General features: G+C 40.6%; 1 protein-coding gene across 1 annotated transcript; it reads right to left on the reverse strand.

The window, feature by feature from the left end:
* Positions 1-12,272: 12,272 nt before the first annotated feature.
* Positions 12,273-17,306, reverse strand: ADAT2 (adenosine deaminase, tRNA-specific 2). Its single transcript, XM_009585722.1, has 5 exons — positions 17,295-17,306; positions 14,913-15,063; positions 14,248-14,354; positions 12,432-12,504; positions 12,273-12,313 (listed from the first exon to the last, which is right to left on the reverse strand). Exons 1-5 carry the CDS (start codon positions 17,304-17,306, stop codon positions 12,273-12,275), a joined length of 384 nt encoding a protein of 127 aa, XP_009584017.1.
* Positions 17,307-21,770: the final 4,464 nt, after the last annotated feature.

Here is a 21,770-nt window from a genome sequence, read left to right on the forward strand (position 1 = left end):
TGTTGGTATCTTTCCCACTTTTTTTTTTTTAAGTTTAAAAGGACTGAAGGGGAAAACACAATTTGGCATGGAATTGATCTTACGTCAGCTGGTTTTACATGAAATAATATTACAGTATTAAAGAATTGCATTGTCGTCTCTTGCTGTGAAGTTGCATTATGTTCTGTAGCCTTGGCTCACTTATTAATCCTTCAGTAGCGCACACTTAATTGTTCAGCAAATGACGCAACATGTGAAGAAATAATACCTACGATGTGATTTATATCTCTTCAGGCAAAGACACCGAGAACTGGATCATCTGCCTTATCTTATTGTACTGCAACGCAGGAACAGCCACAGGATCTGAAAACTGTGGGGAGTTAGGACACACGGACAATACGTACCCTGGAAACAAAAGGTACATCGCTCTATCAGTCAAGCACAAGTCTGAGTTGCTTTTAAAACTAAACATGTGTGTGATGTATTAACAGACACATCCTGTGGTGGAGAGGACCTCTGAGGCCCTGAGCTCGTGTATGCTGGGCGGATCAAGCGTGGTGCGATCACCAAAGCCCAGCTTGGTTGCTGTACACTCACTGTAGGGAGCAGGGGTGCGCAGCCAAATAAATACAGTCTGACTCCAGTGGGATATAGATATGTTAAGCTAGCAGGACTTCTAGGGGAAGAGGGAAGGAGAGGGTGGGCAGAGAGAAGTGATTTTTGTAGCTGGTGGGGTTTCCCACTATGAATCTACCTGGAGTAGCAAAGCCACCTGCCAACACAAGCATCAGCTCACCAGTTTCTAGAAAGTGGCTAGAAGTGGTGGAGAGCAGAGTACACCAGAAATAGTTTTTAACAGCTAGCTCTCCCACAGCAGAAAGATTGCATCCAGTCCAAATCCAAGCTTTAGCATGCCAGACTTTGAGTCTCCCCAAATACATCATGTGTTAAAGATCAACCACTGCAAAGATAAAGTCAAAAACCTGGAGTATGTAGACTGTGTGGTTCGTTATGATTACATCTCCCTGTATCTTGCTCTTTACCTTGAAGGACAAAGGGTACAGAGGTACAGATCTTCTGGTGTGACCTGCTATGGAGGGTAGAACCAGTTCAGTCTGTCTGTTCTCCTTCAGCCTCCAGAAATAGCTGAAGAGCAGAAACCTGGTCTCCACCATGTTCCGTGTGTGCATGGGTAATTTTTTTAATTAGTTCAAACTCACGGTATTTATTTTTCCTCCAACGCCACCACACCCATTTCTCTTGCCTTTTCCCAAAGTAATTAATTTAAAAACAAACATGTTTTTAGTAAAAGGAAGTTAGAAGATAAATGTATTGGAAATAGGACTGTTTTTTTTCCGTGTAAGCAAAACAGCCTCCCATGTGTGCCCTACACATTTCCCAGGATCAAGGCTTTCATGATGTTGCATATTAGCATTTTGCATTTGTGGCACTTTGACTTGCCATATCTTCCGTGTTTATTTGAATTTTTCTCTTCCGTGCCATTTTTTTCCTATTCCTCTCTATTTCTGGTCTTTTTATTTTGTCAGGAAGAAGATAAGTGCACTCTATAGGCCAAACTGAAATATCACTTGGATATTTCATAGATAGCATGAAATGCTATCCCTGGAGGGTGCTACTTGGAAAGTGTTAAGGTAATGGTAGCCTGATTCAGCCAAGCTTCTAAGTGGTAGGGTTCTCACACGCAGTGTACCTCAGCTGTCTGCAAGAGGGCTCTTAAGTTCATTCACAAATTCAGACCTTGTGTGCCACCTCAACAGCTTATGGCACCTATGCTGCATGGTCACAGGCTATGTTCTGGAGATCTCTGAAGCGAAAAGTCCACCTGAACGTGTGTCCGAGGTGGTCTGGACGAGTCAGGTATGGGCAGACTATATTTCAGCATACTAGCATTTGCAGCAAGGCCTGCTCTTCATCTATAGAGTGTGGATGGCCCAAAGTACCCATAAGATACACAGTGGAGTTGAAAGATGACGGAATAGAAGGAAGATTGGAGGGGTGGATCACAGAACTTACCATGCTCTTCACCTCATGATGCTTTCGGACGTAACAAGGCTTAAAACCTTTCCAGGTTCCTTGCCTCAGTTTGGGAGAGTCTCCAAATCCCACCGAGAATCCTTTATGCTGATGATTTTATTGATTAATCTGTTCAGGTCCTAAATGTTATTGTTCTAAATTATCAAGCTGTGTGGTTATGAAGAAGCAATATAGTGAGGGTCTCTTGCTTAATGGGACTCAGGTGCACAACTGCGTTGTACTTACATTTCTATGGGAAGCAAAACTGGAGAATCCTTTGCTTACCAAATGGTAGAAAAACAGAAACTAAGAGCCGTGAGGAAATGTCTGGGAACTGCTGGCGATACAGTTCAGGCAGGAAAGCTCAGGGTGTTATGTGATTCCTGTGCATGGTCATCTGTTGTACAAGCTATAAACCCTGTGGACCTTAAGGACGTCTCTTTTGAGTTCTAAAACCCTGTAACTAATCTGAGTCATTTGCACAGCTGAACAGACTCAAAGTCTCTTAAGTAAATTGGAAATACCTATAATTCTGCAGGAAATTAGGGAACAGTTAGGTAGTCCCGTAGCAGAGGAAGAAATAAAAAGGAGTCATAAAACCTCTGGTCTCTGGGAAAGCTCTGGGTGAAGATGACTTTCTAATAGAATTTTCTAAACTCTTTCAGTCTCACTTGGCTCCTGTCATATGGAAAAATTTTCATAAGGCCAAAGCAAAAGGGTTCCATTTCAGCATTAATTGCAGTGTTGGGTTTTCTTAACTCTCTTTCCTAGGAAATAACTCACTGATGCACCATTTGCAATAATTAAATTACAAGCCAATTCTTTTGACTAATGTGACTCAGAAGACACAGGTTAAAATAGCATCTAGAAAATGTCTGAACAGCATACCTTATGGACAAGAACTTAGCATATATCTTGAGGTTCACATTAATCAGAAAGCTGCTACAGAGTCTATAGGCCTGTTATTATAATTTGCTATTTTTAAAATTCTCTGAAGTAATCAGAAAATCAACCAGCTCAACATCCTTAAAGAGAGCTGCTTCCCACCCACCAGCAGTGGCTGACTTCACTGTTGACATAAAAACCATGAAGATCTCAGTCTAGTGTTCTGCCATGTAATTGTATCCTTAATTTTGGCCTTGTTGAAAGTCTGCTGGAAAACTGAGCTTTTGTGTCCTCATTAGAAGCAATTCATATGTAAATCATTTAAGATTTTTTTTTTTTAAACTTAAAGAAAGAAAGTGTCCCTGTGACTCAAACATTCTGCATGCTTTTGCTCCTCTTGTGGCTCCCGTGTGGCTGTGATGCCTGGCAAATCTGATGCAGAGTGAGAGGGTTGCTGGCCACACTCTTGGTTTCTCTTGCCTTAGCTGCTGGAGACAGCACCTGTGTCATGGTTTAACCCCAGCCAGCAACTAAACCCCACGCAGCCGCTCGCTCACCCCCCACTCTGGTAGGATGGGGGAGAGAAGCGGGAGGGCACAAGTAGGAAAACTTGCGGGTTGAGATAAAAACAGTTTAGTAATGGAAATAAAACAAAGTAGAACAGTAGTAATAACAATGAGAACAACAATAATAGAATATACAAAGCAGGTGATGCACAGTACAACTGCTCACCACCGCCCCCTAGTTTTTATACTGAGCATGACATCACATGGTATAGAATACCCCATTGGCCAGCTGGGTCAACTGCCCCGGCTGTGCTCCCCCCGCCCCCAGCTTCCCCTGCACTTGGCAGAGCATGGGAGGCCGAAAAGCCCCCGGTGCAAGCACGACCCAGCAACAACCAAAGCATCAGTGGGCCATCAACGCTCCTCTCATACCAAACCCAAAACATAGCACCCCGCCCAGCTACTGGGAAGAAAGTTAACTCTGTCCCAGCCGGAACCAGGACAACCTGTCAAGAGACTTTACCTTTTGCCAACCTTGGTTTAGTCATTGAAAGAATGTGAGATGAAACCGTGCTATCTTCTACACGCTTGTGCCTGGCGAACACCCATGGAAGGTGCTTCCCTCCCTTCAGTCAATAGTAGCCATCTAGTTATCAACTTTTCTGTATATTGGAAGGCTTAATTTTTGCTCTTGTATGTGCAAAAATAAGCTGAAGTGGCAGCTTAGCAGTAGTGGAATGACATCTTAGTGTTAAAATAGAACGACTTTGAAAAGACATTAAATAAACAAGAGTCAGATGAGTTCTCTGGACCTTTATCAATAAAACTGATGAAGAAGCATATGAGGAAACAGCCAAGTGCTTGTCTAAGAGTACAACTTTGATAAAATTTGGGCACCTATCTCTTCTGAGTATTTCTGGAGTTGGAAATGGAAGCTATCATAAGTATGCTGCTGAAAGTGTCTACAGCGATTTGAAGGTGTAAAGGAATATCACGTCTTTACCGTGATTTCTATGCTTTTGAGTTGGTTGAGCCGAATCCCTTCACGCTCTTAACTGTTCCTGAAATATGGCTGAGGTATTTGTCTCTAAGAAAGCTGAGTCTTTGTTGCTCATGAATAAATTTTAAACTATTGCTGAAAGTGTTCGGAGCTTCTCTTTGGCCCCTTCTTATTGTAGGTACATAAAAATGTAGACAAGTGGGACTAGGTAGTAAATGATGAAATTCAAGTCGATTAAAAACTGTTTGTCAAAACCCTCTGGTTTTTTTCTTGTGTGAAGAATTCTAACATGGAAAGGTAGCAGAAGAAAAAAAATAAAGGTAGTGTCCAAGGTAATCTGGGAGGCAGGTAATTGTTTATTGTTCATGAATTGTCCAGTTCATTGCAAAAAAAAAAAAATCCTATAGCTGCTAGAAATCTGACCTTGTGCCCAGAAAATGTGTAAAAGCACAGCTGGCCCTGTCTGGGCTGGAAATCAGCTTTAAGACTAATGGCAAAGACTTTATTTCAAGAGAGTATTTAGCTTTAAAAAATGAATAGGGGCTGCACGTTCCAAATGTCATCTGTCAATTTAACAAATGGCAACTATATACACATCTTAATGCCAGATTGCTGTTTCATTAGGCTCCTTGTGGGTTATTCCTTCTTGGTAGCTGGCGTTATTCTAGCTGGAGCGGCAAAAAGGCAGGAGGGGAGAGGCTCCTCAGCCACGCGGCGCAGCTCCTCGCTGCTTTTGGGGGCAGCAGGGGAGAAAAGAGGGTGCAAAATGAAAAAACGCTGGACGAGATCGATAGGGAGGCACATTCCTCAGTACAGCCAGGTTGAGCTCGGCACAGGACCAGACACAAAGATACCTTGGAGTTAGGTTTGTAACTACGGCCTCGGCACGCAGGCAAGTGCTGGTGGCTGCTGAATAGCCCTGCCCGACAGTGGTCTGAAGCCTGAGATGGACAGGGAGGTGGCTCCACATGGGAGCACTCTGTAGGATAAAGGAGGATTAAAGACTCGCCCTACCTTGACTAAGAGCTGCAGGAACGAACTGAACGAACTTTCAGTACAACACAGTGAAGTGAGTGAGCACTGAGGAAACAGCCATGGCACGGGGTTGAGGCAAAGACGGGAAAGGGGCGAGTCTGAGCCACGTCACTTCTTCCAGCTCCAACCCATCGCAATGCCATTCCCTCCCTGCCCTCTGTGCCAGGACTCTGTAAATCCACAGGTTGAACCTCCTCGAGCTGCAGCTGCCCACACTGAAGTTGCCAGCTCTTCCCTGTGGTGGAAATGCTACTGAAATGCCCTACATTGTAAGTAATCAAAGTTTTGTTGCGACCGTGGCTGAGAGCTTTCAGCGCTCCCCGTTGTCACTGGCAGCTCAAGCATCCTGATGGAGGTCCCTGACGGGAGAAACACATTTAATTATTAAAAAGTGCACTAAGCAGGTATAGTTTCGAATGATTCATTCAGGCTGGTGCTGCCAGTACAAGTGCTGCACAGCATGACTGGAAAGAAGTTGCAGAGGGTAAGAAAATTAATTTCTTAAAAAAAATCAGGTATTTGCTGTCTCCAGGGTCAGGTTTGGAAATAACAGGCTGGCCACTACACAAACGGAGGGTTTCCCTCAGAGGGGAGCTCTGAGTGTAGAGGTGAGGCCAGAGCGCGGGAGGGCAGCTAGGTAATTTTGGTCCCAGGCTAAACTGACTTCATTTGCTTGTCCCACAGCATTCAGGGGAGTTCATGCTGTGATTTGTAAACCACAGGTAACGTGAGCTACTCTCCTTCTATCCCACAGCACTCCCGCTAGGAAGCTGCTTCTCCTCAGGAGAGTCTCCCTGCTCGGGGTGAGGGGCTCAGTAAATGAGCTGCTGCATTCAGCACCTCGCTGGGAGGCTTTTGGGAAGGGAAAATTGCGTTGGGTCCTCACAAAGTGCTGGCACACGCGCCGACATGTCTGCGCAGAGGCAGCAGAGGGGGGCTGCTGGGGAGTTGGGAGCAGAGTTTACCACGAGTGCAGTCTCCTACAACCTCTTTTCCTGCTCAAATTTGTCAAGGTTTTTTTTCAAGAAAAGCAAGGTTTGCAGGGAGATGGTATATACAAACATGTACTTGCTTATTTTCGTTGTACTTCCATTAGGTGTGTGGGAAAAGCTGGTAAGCTTTTGAACTCGGTGTCCCTACGGCTGGTTGTTGAAAATCTTGCCTGTTTTTTCCGACTGTATCATTTGGCTTAATAAAAGATATTGCCTCTCCCTACAAATCTTGTTTCTCTTGCACAATATGGCTGCACAGATAATGGCAGTTGTTTATATCCCCACAAATTAATGTGACTATAATGGCTACCTCTCAGACTTCAAAAGAGAAAGTAGGAATCAAAGTCATGGGGAGCGTCGATTTTTATTGCACTGCCTCCTTGCACATAGAGAAAGCCCAGAAGGTTGGAGAAGTGCCACGACGAACCTTCCCCTGTACGTAAATGTGAAATCCTGACACCACAAAAATCCGGGGCCAGGCAGTTTCCCCTCCAAGAGCACTACAATCCGAGTCACTTCTTAATTTCAGAAGCTGTCCCTGCTTTATCCAGCAACAGGGGCGGCCCCCACAAGTGCCACAGTAGCTGAGGCTGGCGAGCGCAGCCGTAGCTGAGGTCACCGCATCTTCTTCAGCCAGAAAGCAGCAACAACCCCAAGTCACTGCCCGTGGGAAGGGCAGAGTTAATTATACCACACTAAATGTTCAGGTCCACAGAGCCCTTCATTTTATTTTACACCCCCCCTTTGTTTTTAATCACTTAGATTTTTTAAAAGACAAAAGGAAGGCACCATGTGAAAACATCACTATGGAAACATCACAGGCTCACTCGTACTTGCCTGCCAAGTGACTACCTAACTGAAGTTTTACATCCTATTGGATCACTGTTGGCCATCTGCTCTCCTTCAAACTTCTCTGAATTCCTTATTTCCCTGAAAAGTTCATTTTTAGAAAGGAGAGAGGAGGAGGCAAGGGGAGAATCCAGCATTCTTGGCTGGCGCAGAGCTGTTGTGAAAAAGGAAGATAAACTCACTTTGGGGCAGCCCCTTAAAAAGACGAAGATCCATGTTTTGCAAAGTAATTTCATAGAACATACCCCGTTTCTAGATGCACTTTAATGATAAGATATATGTTGGCAGCCACAAGGCAAAACAAATAAACAGCTGCTTCTAGTACTCTCGCACTAATTGTCTTCCTCTTCCCTTCTCTCATTTAGCGTCAAACGTATTTTCTTCTAAAATGTAACAGTTACTGCCTACACTGGAGCTGTTGGCTGCAGGCTCCCCAGCCTTGCTCCAAATAAAACACAGAAATAGATTTCCTGCCAAGCACTGGGGAAGTTTGAAGACTTTAGTTTTTAAAAATATAATCTTTTTATCAGTGCCCTAAGCCTGCCAAAGGTAATTATGGGCCATGGCGCATTTACATTAATGCATAGGACCTACAGACATTTCAAAAGCTTAATGGAGAAACTCAATACATGTACATATCGAAAAATAAATTAATTAAATTAAACTGTCATGTAAAGACATCACTTAATTTCGCAAAGCGGAAGGCGCTCTTAATGGGAATGGAATGGATCAGTGAGCGTTTCAAAACCCAAAGCTATAATTTAAATTCAGGCTCTCCTCTAGTGTGCAAGTCACAAGACATATTTATTATAGCCTTGGATTGTCAATTGTAATCGGTTTAGCAGAGACAAAGCCGTGTTGTTTTGCTTCCTTGCCCTCCTAGCTGGTTCAATATATTTTGATGTCAGACTATTGACAAGCAAACCAAAGGCTGAAATAAAATCATGTTTGCTTGTGATGAACTGGCAAAAATGCAGTCCAAGGTAAATGTAACGCTGAAGCCTAAGTATTTATTTACCAAGCAGCAAGGGAAAAATGGTGATGTAAAGCATTTAAACTTCTTTAAATAAACCAGTTGAATATATTTACTGCTGCTCTTGAGGCCTGCCATGTGGCAACATAGACACAAACAGATAAAAATAAGTAAAAGCACTGTGAAAATGAATAGCATCATTCGTAAGCCGCTGCTCTGAGTTTTCCAGGTGGTAGTAACAATTAAAGTTGTTGCTCTAAAGAGCCAAAGCCTGAGACTAGGTCCCCAGCAAGCAGACAGCAACACTTCTTCCAGGCTGGGCAACCAACCCATCAGCTCTTGATTCCTGGGGTGCCTCTGGCATGGTTTGCTGCAGGATTTATTTGGTAGCAACAGTTACAAACCAAGCCTGTGCTTCCACAGTCATGAGCAACTGTCTCCTCCCTGAATAAGCGTTCCAAGAATGGTCCAATTCTTTTTCTGACATTTCTTCTTTCTGTATTCTCCAATTTTTTTTCTTGTTAAGTTCGTTTTCTGATCTGGAGCACTAAAACTGGTCAGCTCATTGGGTTATAACTGTCGTGGCTGCCTCCTGCCTTCTTCCAGCCCCTGTGTTGAGTTTAGCCATGGAGATGTTTCCCTGAGCCTGAACCTAGAGCCTTCTGCCCAGGATCGCCGTAATTTCTTGTGGAGCACTCAGGTTTGTGAATCCGACTCTAGACAGCGCTGACAAACTCAGAACTCGTGGGTAGGAAGACATCAGACAGGGACAACTGCCCCAGGCACACCTCTGAGGGCAGTGGCAAGTGGAGGGCAACAGGACCAGCCCCCGCGGTGGGCTGCCAGAGCTGCTGCTGCCATGGTGGAAGCCTGGCCGTTTGCAGGGGGGGAGGACAGCACTGCCCGGGGGGAGAGGAGGAGGAGGAGGCGGCCGCGCGCGTGCCGGTTCTCAAGATGTCATGCCACGGCTCTGATGAGCGGCTTGTCTTCAAACACGAGTTAATTCCTTTCTTTTATAAAAATACCTGCGTATCTGCACTTGTTCTTACTCACGTAAGTAATAGGATTTTAAGGAGAATGGGCTACATTTTTGCTTTCAGTGTAATCTTTTAGCAGTTTGTTCCCCAAACTAATTATTATACTTAAAAAACCACACATCCAAATGTGCCTCTTAATACTAGACTGGGTTTTTTTGCTCACACATTACACTATATAGTAAACAGAAGCATCTTTTATAACCTTTCTATAATACAATAGTTTTTAGCTTGCTATGCTATTCCTCTTTCATGCCCCTTTTCTAAGATGCACGTTATTACCCTTGATCGCTCTTAAGAGACATTTTTATTTTTGTCACCCTCTTCAGCCTCCTTTGGCTATGAGCAGGACTTACTTAAACTGTTTTCTGAGTGACAGGTTACCACTGACTGCTGTTACAAAATATTTGTTCCACTTTTAAGGACTGCAGAATTGGATACAGCTTTTAAGGTGTGTTTTGTCCTACTACCAGTAATCTACTTATTTACATGGCTGCTACTGTCACATTGTCCAAGTGCTAACAACATTCTTCTTTGAAATAAGGCAGTGGGGAAGGAAAGCATTCTTCACCACTCTGCAGAAGAACAGGTGCTGAGAGATTTAGGTCCTGGTCCAAAAGAGCTTGTAGGCTCCAATTCCTACCGTCACTGATGTCAGTGACAAGCCAGCAGCCTATCTTCCTTTAACTTGGACTTCAGTGACTTCTTCAAGGTGTAAGAAAATTAGCGTCCAGTTGAGAACTGAATGTACGTACCTGTATAGATAAATAGCTAGCTATCTTCTATCACTAGCCAAATACTATAACCACAAGTGTGACCGTTTCTTTCTAATAAAGCCATCACATGCATTAAAAATGGTCTTTTCCTAAATAGCTTTTCCAGTTTAGCTGTCTGGTTCACGAGCCCTCACAGCTCCGAAGCTGATGAAATCTACAAACACAGCGGTAACTTCTTTTGCTTATGGAAAGGTGTGCTGGGTTTGGCTGGTGTAGAGTTAATTTTCTTCACAGTAGCTAGTATGGGGCTATGGTTTGGATTTGTGCTGGAAACAGTGTTGATAACACAGGGATGTTTTCGTTACTGCTGAGCAGTGCTTACACAGAGCCAAGGCCTTTTCTGCTTCTCACCCACCCCACCAGCAAGTAGGCTGGGGGTGCACAAGAAGCGGGGAGGGGACACAGCTGGGACAGCTGACCCCAGCTGGCCAAAGGGATATTCCATACCATATGACATCATGCTCAGCATATAAAACTGGGGGAAGAAGGAGGGACATTCGGAGTGATGGCGTTTGTCTTCCCAAGTAACCATTACGCATGATGGAGCCCTGCTTTCCTGGAGATGGCTGAACACCTGCCTGCCGATGGGAAGTAGGCAATCAACTCCTTGTTTTGCTTGGCTTGCGTGTGCAGCTTTTGCTTTACCTATTAAATTGTCTTTATCTCAACCCATGAGTTTTCTCACTTTTACTCTTCTCATTCTCTCTCCCATCCCACCAGGGGGGAGCGAGCGAGCGGCTGCGTGGGGCTTAGTTGCCGGCCGGGGTTAAACCACAACAAAAGGAAAAGACTCAAAGAGAGCTGTAATAGTCAGGAGAATAGGTCTGAGACAGGCATCAGTTAAAGGGCTTAAGTTAACGGAATACTATTTCTAAACTCTGAAAATAGCTGTTATGGTAAAAATGCTTCTTTCCCATGTCACTTTGTAAACAATAAGTAAATACACAAAATACAAATTCTAAGCTATTAGGAGGAATGGTGACAAAGTAATGCTTTTAATGTTCTTTTAAAAAACACTTTTGAAAATATTTATTTGAAATATCTAAAAGGTTTAATGGTATTCCGTTTTTATAGTCATAGAATTCTGATCACTCTTTTACATTAAAAAAAAAGTTAAGGCATTTCTCAAATTTCTGAGTATCAGCCAAATAAACTACAAACAGTTTCATGTTTAAGATAAGTATCCACTAAGAGGTATATAATCAAGATTGAACTGTACTTGTATTCTTAATTCATTAGTGGAACTGTAAGGCCCTCTTCTGGATCATAAATTACTGCATGGGCAAGCAAAGTGCACGGAAATGACAAAGCCAACCAACGCTACAAAAAGATAAACATCTCAAAGATATTTTCTTCATACCATTACCAATTTCATTTCCTGGTTTTCACATGTATTTGCCCATCTCAGTTACTCTAATTTAGTAGCTGAGAACAACTTCAACTTCTTAGCGATTCTCAACGATAAAGCATTTCTTATGCTAATATTCACAAGAGGAGTGGACAGTCTAAAGAGAGTTGTGGAGAGTTTCTCCACAACTTTGTATGAAGATGCTGTGCAGCCAAGTGATGCTTACTTACGCTTATTAGCAATAGCATACACAAACTGAGACGTGATTCTGCATATATAGCTGTCTACATACGTATGTGACTTTCAGAAGTTATGTTTGAAAATTTGGCTTATGCTAGAGGGGGTGTAAAGAACAATGAAGAACTATTACAATGCTTTTACCTCAAATCTTCAAGGACTGTACAATTCCTTATATGCCTTTTGATTAAATATACACACAAGGACTGTGAAGGTCTTACAAACGTAACCTTCCAAGAGATTTAGTTGGACTTGCCTAAGCAAACGTTTACTACTGAAAGGCAAGATGCTCCTCCACAGACAGAAGGAAAGAAAATATTCTAGAATGTGCTGTACAGAATGGCATCATTTTAATGGATCCATCTGGCTGTAAACAAGTGAACTTGAACCATAAATTTTCCTCTTCCTAAAAACAGCCACTTACTCTTCCGCTTGGTCATGTATGATAACAAGAAATCACATACATAGAAACACAGGAACAGGTAGTAAGTATCCTATTAGTAAAAACTCCGTACAGAACATTAGACATAGTTTAATTGGATTGTACATTTTAAAAAAGAAGGACGCTGAAGAAACCTTCACATATCCTTTTTTGCGAAGTTTCTGTCTCCCATCAGCGTAGGGCTAATTACGATGGTCCTTTTTCCGTACTTTTGATTTTGGTGCTGCCAAGAAGAAACAGAAAGGGAGAAAAAACATCAGAAGTGAATTACAGCATTACGAGTGCCAGCATTCTTTTAAATTAGGTTGGGATCAAAATGGATCCATTAATGTGAAACCTACCATTGGGATTTTCTTGTCTGTAGAAAGCTTTTAACATTTCCACTGCTTCTTTGGCACGATAGCCAGAAATGCACTGTCAAATTAGAACGATGTTCATGAGCACATCTGAGAATAACATATTCTATGCTTCACCACAATGCCTTAAGTACAGAATAATTGTAAACAACTGTACTGCCTATTCCACTAATTTAACATGTTCCTTTAACTATTTGGGGATCAGAAAAATCTCCTTTTCAGGTTGAATACCTCATACTTTTGAAAAATACTATGTGGAGGCCTAGTAGAGTACATAATTTCCCTAATAACATAAAGTTAGGCAAAACAAACTTTCATAGTAACTTACGTAAAATTTTTATGCCATCTCCAATCTCTTTCTTATTCATGTGTTTCCAACTTACTTCACATATTCTTCAAGCACTTGGAAATGTAAGAGACATACACCTAGGTATTTGTAGATAAGATTCCTACCAGAAAATGTATGTCCACACGCCTATTCTTTATTCCTAACAGTCACCTCTCAGACCCTTTTGGTGCTCCCAAAATATTTTTCCAGGCCATGAACATTAATGACAAAGCATTTAAATGTCACTAACACTAAATGAATCTCCACCCACACTAGAAAATAATGAATTACATCTATACATCCCACTGCAGTTGCCTACAGAAACGAAGGAAGGATTTGTAGTACCAAGAATCTTCTCCTTTCTTTCTTCTGAACACATAGAAAAATTAAGTACTACATGCCAATATTAGCAAATGAACACTCTTCCAGTACTGACTATACAAATTAATTCAGATGCTAGTCTCACAAACACCCTGACAGAAAGATGCTTAGTATGTTTACAGTGGACTGCCAAATTTTAGTCTTGCTGACTAAAATTCTTTCTGAGCCTTGAGCCTTTAGTGCTTATTTACAATGCTGAAATATATTACTTATTTTTTTACATTCATTAAATCATATATGTTAAGTGTGGAAAAGAAGTCTAAGAACCCTAATCAGTATCCTTGTATAAAGCAGGATCATCTACAACTGTGTATAATGTAATAAATATAATGCTAGAAATACTATCTGTATGTATGTATAGATATATAGGTATACTAGTACAATGCTGTAAAACGTACCATTTATGTATACTATACCTCCACTGAATGCTTGTCCAGCCTTTCTTAGACAACAAAGATGCCTCATTCTCCCCAGACACTTTGTTCCAGCCCTTCAGTATCCTTATTGTTCAGAAAGTTTCCCGACATCTAAACTAAATCTCCTCTGCTACTTTTGCAGTCCATATTTATTTTGGGATTTGAACTATATGAAGTAGATCTACACTAATGCATTTTACCTCATATATGGATAGACTGGGAGCAAAAATACAATCATTTCCAGTGGCTCAGCTAAAAACCAGTAACTTAGTAGGTTGCTGTTACTTGATCTTTATTGATTATGTGTTTGTACGTTCTGCAGTTGAAAATAATTTTTCCCTCATCTGTTCCTGCAGCGTACACTTTCGGTTCTAAGTATTACATGTCTTTTAGATATATTTATTCCTTACCTTGTTCCACGAGTATAATTCTTTTCTTTCCTCTTTGATGCATCTTTTAAAATATTTTAAGACTGTCATCAGGCTTTTCCTCAATTTTCTTTAATTTAAGGGCTTAATTTTTTTACATTATTTTCTTGTAAACTCAAGTTTACTTGACTTCAGATCATCTTTCGTCTGAGTTTTCTTAAACTGATGCATAACACTCTCAAAGCATGGTAACGAAGCTAGGGACGGTACCCTAGCTGAAAAACAAAGGAAAACATTTTATAGCTTACTTCAAATGGTTCTCCTGTGTCTACCATATCATCAGATGAGATGCTCAAAACTGAGCCACAGCCTCCAAATCGCTCATTTCGACAGCCATATACAACCCGTGGAATTTATGTGAATGAGTTAAGGTATTAAGCGAGCAGGAAGTAAAGTAGCCTGATTTAAGTAGTCATTAAATTTCACTAAAATGTGCTTGTACTTTCCAAACTAAATTAGTTTGCACCACAATTCCTCCCTCATAAAATCAGAACTTACTTCTGAGTAATGTAAGATGTATTGCTGAAGATGCACATCCAGCCTTCCTCAGAAAAGAAGCAGAATCCCAAAGCAGAGGCATACAAAGCCATGGTTTACCGACTGTTAAAACATTCAAAACTGAACACTGAACTGAGATTAGCTCATTTTACATAATAACAGATATCTTTAAAATGTATTTTTATATCCCTAAAAGAAATCGTTGTTTGTCATAATTGCACCGTTTCTTCTTTCATTCTTGAGTCTCTCACTATTTACCATGCAGTAAATGGAGGTGGGTGCAGACTCTCAAACCATAAGATGGTACCCCTGTTGGCTTTGCCTGACAGCGTCAAGCCCTCCTCTGTGGGCTCACTGCCAAGAGAGTAACATTTCGACATATGGTTTCTCGGCATGAATAAGCATGAAAGGATACTCATCAAGCGCACGGCAGCTGCACACATGATACAAGGCTCTACAGTTACATACAATACTGAGTGTGCAAACACTTCTGTATAATCTCTGTTGTGTTGCTTGCACCAGTCAAGGACCTGATCGATTGCCACCATTTCTGCATGTCGAGTAGCCTAGGAGATAAAAATAAACATTTTCTTACAGTTTGCATTGATTCACAGCTTTAAGCGTCTCACTTAGATACAAATGAAATAAAATGCAATGTCATAAAATTATTCTTTCAGGTCAAAGGCACGATGGCCCGACATCTGATTTATTAATAATGCAATTATTTTAACTTCTGTTAAAGAATTAATGTAACGCTTTCTTGAGAAGTCTCTTTTTGGTACACCTCTTTGCTGGTTCAAGTTGCAGAAGAAATTTCATGCAGCCCAACTGCAGAAGAAATACTCAACTGAAGAAAGAACATATTCAACCTCAATCTCATATGCAGCACACACAAGATCCACAAGCACAAACCAGTTTTTATTTCTACCTGTTCCTAGGCAGAGGAGTCTGCTCAGAAGTCCTCCTCTCTCTGTCATGCCATCATAGTAAGACAAGACATGAAAGCTCTGCTTGGGGCTTAAGGGACACACAAAGCCCAACGGAACAACTGATCTAGCCCACTGTGCTTCCAAGAGCAAGAATGCAGGCTGGGTTAATTTCTCTTTAAATACTAAGAAACTGCTCGTACCTGGTATCTTTTCCTCCCTCTGGCAATATTACTGTGCCTGCACAGAACGAATATGCTGTGAATATGCAATAATTTCAGTATGCTTCTGGAACTGTGTGGCCTACTGTGTAGACACAGTATTTTCAGTTTGCATCAGGTTTAATGCTGCCTGGGAATACGTACATGTACAGTAAGTCTCTCAAGTAATAGGCAGGGATTGCAGCACATGCTTGATTACAAAAAGATGGAATGATATTGATTTCTCCTTTTTTAATGCAAGATGACTGAATGATGTCAGAGGTCACAGCAATAGTTATGGCACAAAAACCTGAACAGAAAAGAAGTGCTGACTTTAATTGCAGAGAGACAAAAACAATCAGTAATGTCCCAGTATCGCTCTGGAATGTCTGCAGCAGTGTGTTTTGCCAATCAAATGTCACAGCAAAAATATCACAAAGTACTAGTTATGAAAGGACTCTCCAGTTGCCAAAGCCTGATGCTTCTTTGAATTAAGGCTGTTAGTATTTTCCTTTTTTTTAATCTATTCTGGAAAAAGGATGTTTTTGACACAGGCATTAGACTAAGACTTAATCTATCCAAATTATACTTGTACCTCTGCTACATATGTCTTTATGTCACCTTAGATAACTTCCTCTCAATACATGAACTTGGGTTATTATTTTAGCACTGTGAAGATCTGTGGTGATAACTGTAAGATGCTCTACATATAGGGCAAAGGACTCATACAAGTAAGTTAGTGGTAAGCTTAATACTGTTTAAAAATGTTCTAAAACTCCTACAGAGACGTACATTGCCTATACGTACATTAGCAAAGAGTGCAGTGTAACAGGAGTGTATCTGTAGAGCAAAACAGTGCTGGGCACTCAACACCAATTCAGGGGAGCTCACACTGGCCTAGCTCCAGTTTAGTCCCACAGACGGTATATTCCCAGCAACAGCTGGAGTGCATTAGGTATGCCCCCTGAGTGCATCTTTCCAGTACAGTTTCATCTGAAAGGAAGACAGTTTGCCATCTCTGAGACACAAACCAAAGCATGGTAAGCAGACACAATCAAGAAATGTATTCCTTGAGTGCACTTGTGATCTGAACTAACATAGTAATGAACCCACTAGGAATAAAAACATGGATCTGAATCAATATGCAGACATGATTCCTCCAGACCTACTAGTGAAATGTTGCCATGAAGGTTCCCTAGTTGAATAAATGAGATCACACCAGAGATCACACCAGCTGAAGTCTCAGTGCACACACCTTATGGAGACACAAAGCACAATGCCCTCCAGCATAATGATGCCTCAGAACTACTACAGCTACCGTAACTCACAAGTGTAAGTTGTGGCTATTCTAATTTTGTGCCCCTCAGACCAGAAGAGACATGAATACCATAGTTGCTTTTCAACTCCTGAGCATGAATTGAAAGCATGTAAGCAATAAGTCTTCATTAACAGATGAAAACGTGCCTCTAACCTATGACACTGCTTTATCCTGAGTACTCCGAGTAGCTTTTAGGCCCCCGCTGTTCTTGGGAGTACAAGTTAAGAAAAAACATACAGCTTCTGCAAGTCATACCGGCTTCTGTGGTAATAGAAGACAGCTACACAAAAGAGATTACACTAATACAGAATATTACTAGACTCCAGTGCATCCACCTCTGAAGTAATACATACCGGTTTGGTCATCTCACCTCATGAAGACATGGGAACACCAGGACAAATTCACCACAGGAGGAGAACAGATTACCCAAGTTACAGAACAGTCTCCGTACAGAGACTAACTGGACTATAACTCTTAACTCACCAGTTACAGTCATTAGTTTTCCAAGTTAAGATGACTACGGTAGCAGTTTATAAAAATCAAGAAAAATGTGGAAAAGCAAACAGTAAATTGTTATTTATTATTTCTCATAACAAGTGGGCACCCAATGAAATTATCAGGCAGCAGATTTAAAACAAACAAAAGGAAGTACTCTTTCACAAAGCACATAATTAAATTGTGGAACTCATTGCCACAGGATACTATGGAAGCCAAAAACATAAATGAGTTCAAAAAACGTTTAGACAAATTCATGCAGGATATGTGCACAGACAGCTATCAGAAACAATGATCCAGATACAGTCTTGGGCTCGGGAAGTCCCTAAGCTATTCACTTTCAGAAGTGGAAAGGATATGCAAGGGGAAGGTTTACACTACTCTCTTCTTGATTCTCGAGCTCCTTCCTTAAGCAGCTGCTAAAGGTCCTTCTTAAAGACAAGATATGGTGGAAAAAAATGACCACCTAGGTCTCTCTAAAGATTTTATCTTGTATTGAGCTATGACTAAATAGTCTTTTTTATTGACTTGCTGCATGTAAAATAACATACAAAAAAGATTATTTTCATTCTGAGTCATAATTCATAAGCTTCTATAAGCCCCTACTGTTTTTTAACTTCCCAATCTTATATGTTATTTTACAGCAAGAAAACAAAACTAGGTAAGAGTAGCAAGGGATAAAGAGAATTGTTAGAGAGTGGCAAATGGTGTTCCAAGGAGAAATTATTTGAAGCTGACGTCAGTGGGGAAAAAGCCTTGACAAAGCCTTAAAATAGTGCCCAAAACTGTGGCAAATGTTTTATAGACAAATAAAGATACCATCACTGCCCTGAAAAGCTTACCTTCTAAATCTTAGACAAGAATTAACAAGTGAGAGTAAAGGAGGCCAAAGCTCAAAGTTCTATATTATCTTGTGGCTTCATTAGTAATTTAAGAGTCCAAACAATACTTCATTTTCAATTATCACGTACTGAACTTGCAAGATGATCTGGGCAAAGACACGCGCTACAATGACCCAACAGAAGATAACAGAGAAGTCTGCATGTATCAACAAAGGACCTAAGACAGACAGCATTTTAGTGGGAAGCAAATCATTGCATCACACATAGGAATAAAGATGCCAAAAAAAAAAAAAAAAAGAGTTCTAGTTGGGAAGGGTCAAATATGTTACAAGGAAGAAAATTTTCAGGTTGGCCTGAGGCAAGACTGTGAACAAGCAAGTGTGGGAGCTGCCAGAGGGAACACAGTACTGGCACAAGCTTGTGACTGTATCACCAGGCTGTTGAAAACGAACATCTTACACAGACATTTGTTGCACTATTGACCAATGAATACAAGTAATGACATGCCCAACTATTTTGAAATGCTGATGCCACAGCCATGCTCCTAAAAAAAAAAACCAAACCAAACACAGCTGTATATAAACTCCCTTCTTCCAGCAGCATCTTTTTTCAGAAGATTGTGATGATGATCAATAGTTTTGCAAATAACTTCCACAGAGTAAGCGGCAGTATCTCTGACATTAATGTGTTCTGCTACGGACATGCAGGGCAGAAACAAAATATGCAGGGTGACAGGAGACAGACTGAAAAAAATGGAAGAGCTTTCAGCCACCACATCTTTTTGCCAAAAGGAGCAGTTTAGGAACAGAATGAAAGAGGGAATAAAGAAGACACTACCTGTTCCTAACTCTAGTCAGTTAGATCAGAGGGTGCTGGGACTTACTTAAGGAGAAGATAGGGAATTTATTTGACACAAAGCCTAATGGCAAGTTGATTCCTGAGCAAGGGTAAAATTGTAGGGAAGGACTGCAGATCCAACTGGATAAATGATCATTTTTTAGAAGTGGAAAGAAAGTTTGCAAGGCCTGAAAAAAGCCAATAGCAAAGGCTAAAGGAAGAATCACCAAATGTCAACCTTGCAAACCAAATTACATAAAAAAAAAAAATGTCTTGAGGCAGAACATGTGAAAAGAGTTAGAACTACTACAGTCACCTTGAGATTATGCTCAAATATAATTACAGTACTATTCCAAACCAAAGTTAGTATTTTGCTTTTTCAATAAAAATGACGTGGAGAATGTGGTCAAAAGGCAGAATAAGAGTATGGAAGCAGAAATTACAGCATATGGGATATAGAATTAGGACGTTAAAATGATGAAATTGCCTAGGGCATGGAAGAGGGATGAGGGGCAAACCCCCAAGTTGATAGATCATCTCCATCAGAAAAATACTAAAGAATTGGTACATGAGGCTGCCACTCCCATAGCAATGCTTTTGATATATCAACGGAGAGTATCATGTGACTGAAACCTGTCAGAGCAAACAGAGTCACTGTAATGAAAAATAAAAAGGACGTACAATCCTGACATCTACAGATCCAGGATAGTCTCAACAGCAAAACATGCAACATAACAAACTTTGAAGGGAATATTATAAGGGCTAGTCTATCAAAGGGAAATGAAATAAAATACAATGTGGATTTACGTAAGATAGCTGACACTAAGTTAACCTAGTAACTTCCTTTGACAAATGTTTTTTCTAGGCAAGAGAAACACCAGTCTCATCTCTTTGAACTTCTACAAAGCACCAGGCACAGCACAACACGTGAAATTATTGTCAGTCTAGGGAAAACAGCATAGCACAAGAAATGTAAGGTGAGCAAGCAAAGAAGAGAAGTTGCATTGAAAGGGGAAATATTTTTCCAGAGGGAACTAATCAGCGAAGATGCTCAAAGATAATTTTGCTTAAATGTTTTCTGTTGTGACATTGGCATTAACTAGAGAAACACCTACAGAAAATAGCTAACGATGTGATGTCTTTCATGTGATGAACGACATCATCAGAAAAGACAGGATCAGAGTATCACTCAAGAAGTGGATGGCCTTATAGATGAGAGTAAAAAAACTAAAACAACAAACAAAGAATAACAAAACAGCATTAAAGACCAAGGCAGCTCCAGAAAAGATGGCTGGACTTATTTCCAGGAAGAGTGGGAGGTATTATTGTTATCAAACAAGGCACAAGAGAAAGTCCATCTGGAATAAAGTATACCATTCTGGTTAAGTGAATTCAAGAAAGATGAATCAAAGTTGGAATGGATGTATACAAGAATTATTAGTATAAGCACAGAAAGAAAGCCTATCTTCTGAGAGGAGATTAAACAGCTGGCTTGGGGAAAACAGTGAAAAACAAAAGCCAAAAGGGAATATGACTTTAAATACCACCAAGCTATGCAAAATACAGGATGATGCTGGCAAAAGAACAGAGAGATATAAACGGACCATAAAAAGTTTAAAACTGGAAATCAGATGTTTTCTAGCCATCTGAGGAACGATGTTCTGGAGAAGTCCTCCAATGTGAGGTGGGACGAGAAATTAGTTTCAAAATGGACCTTGACAAATTTATGATGTCTGCTGGAACTGCCTCAATGGTTCAAGAGGGGTTTTTTCCCCAGGACTGTTCCTAAATAATGCCAGAAATCATAAGGAGAAAAGTTAAAGCAATTTCCTGCATTCACATTTCCCAGCAAGTGCCTCTTTCAAGCTCACATTTTCTTTTAGACTATATGGGGCAATTAAGTATCTCGTACAAAATTTAGAAGCACTGAGAACCCAGCATTTCCAATCACTATATAAACATTTATGAAAATTAAGCCACAAAAGAATTGAAACTTGAGCTAAACAGAAATTGAAAAAAGGGTTGGCTTTCAAAGATTAACAGTTTACTGTTTCCAAAATGCAGATGAATTTTTGAAATCAGGCTGCTTGGATTTAAGTACATACCTTCAGGCAACCTTGATGTTAATACAAAAAAAGTCCAACAGCTTCCCTAATATTTTTAAGTTGATTCTAATTTTATCAATCTTGTCAGCTATAGTCTGCCCATGTGATTTTTACACAGCATTAATATCTCTGGCACAATTTTTCCAAGAAGTGTCTGCTTCCCCCCAGTGTTTACACTGATTTAACTTGAGATACCTAGCTTCTCTGTCATCTGACTTTCTTGAGTTGTATTAGAATTATTTTAATACGTTATGGATCGGCCTGTAGCACAACTTAGTATAATGATTCATTTTTACTGTTACATTTTTGAGCTTACAAGACTCATTTTCACCTTTCATTATATTTTCAGATTTGAGACATCTAAGATAAGTTACAGCCAGATCCTGCAATCAGATCCATTTATACAAAACTTCCAGTTGCACAAAATCCCTGTTGGCTTTAATGGGTCTCTCTGCATGTATAAGATCTAATTTGATGGCTAAAATTGCAAGCATCACATCTAAAATTTACAGGCAATATTTTTTAGAAAGAACAAGTTTGTCAAAGGAAC

This window comes from Fulmarus glacialis, unplaced genomic scaffold, assembly GCF_000690835.1.
Source record: "Fulmarus glacialis isolate BGI_N327 unplaced genomic scaffold, ASM69083v1 scaffold43059, whole genome shotgun sequence".
Classification (NCBI taxonomy): Eukaryota; Metazoa; Chordata; class Aves; order Procellariiformes; family Procellariidae; genus Fulmarus; species Fulmarus glacialis.

What these genes read in the sequence shown, in the direction of transcription:
- ADAT2 (XM_009585722.1), bottom strand. An exon ending in ACACAGGAGAACCATTTGAA is followed by an intron (nt 12,505 to 14,247) that starts GTAAGCTATAAA and finishes CTAATTTGACAG; the next exon opens with TGCATTTCTGGCTATCGTGC. An exon ending in CAGACAAGAAAATCCCAATG is followed by an intron (nt 12,314 to 12,431) that starts GTAGGTTTCACA and finishes TCTTCTTGGCAG; the next exon opens with CACCAAAATCAAAAGTACGG.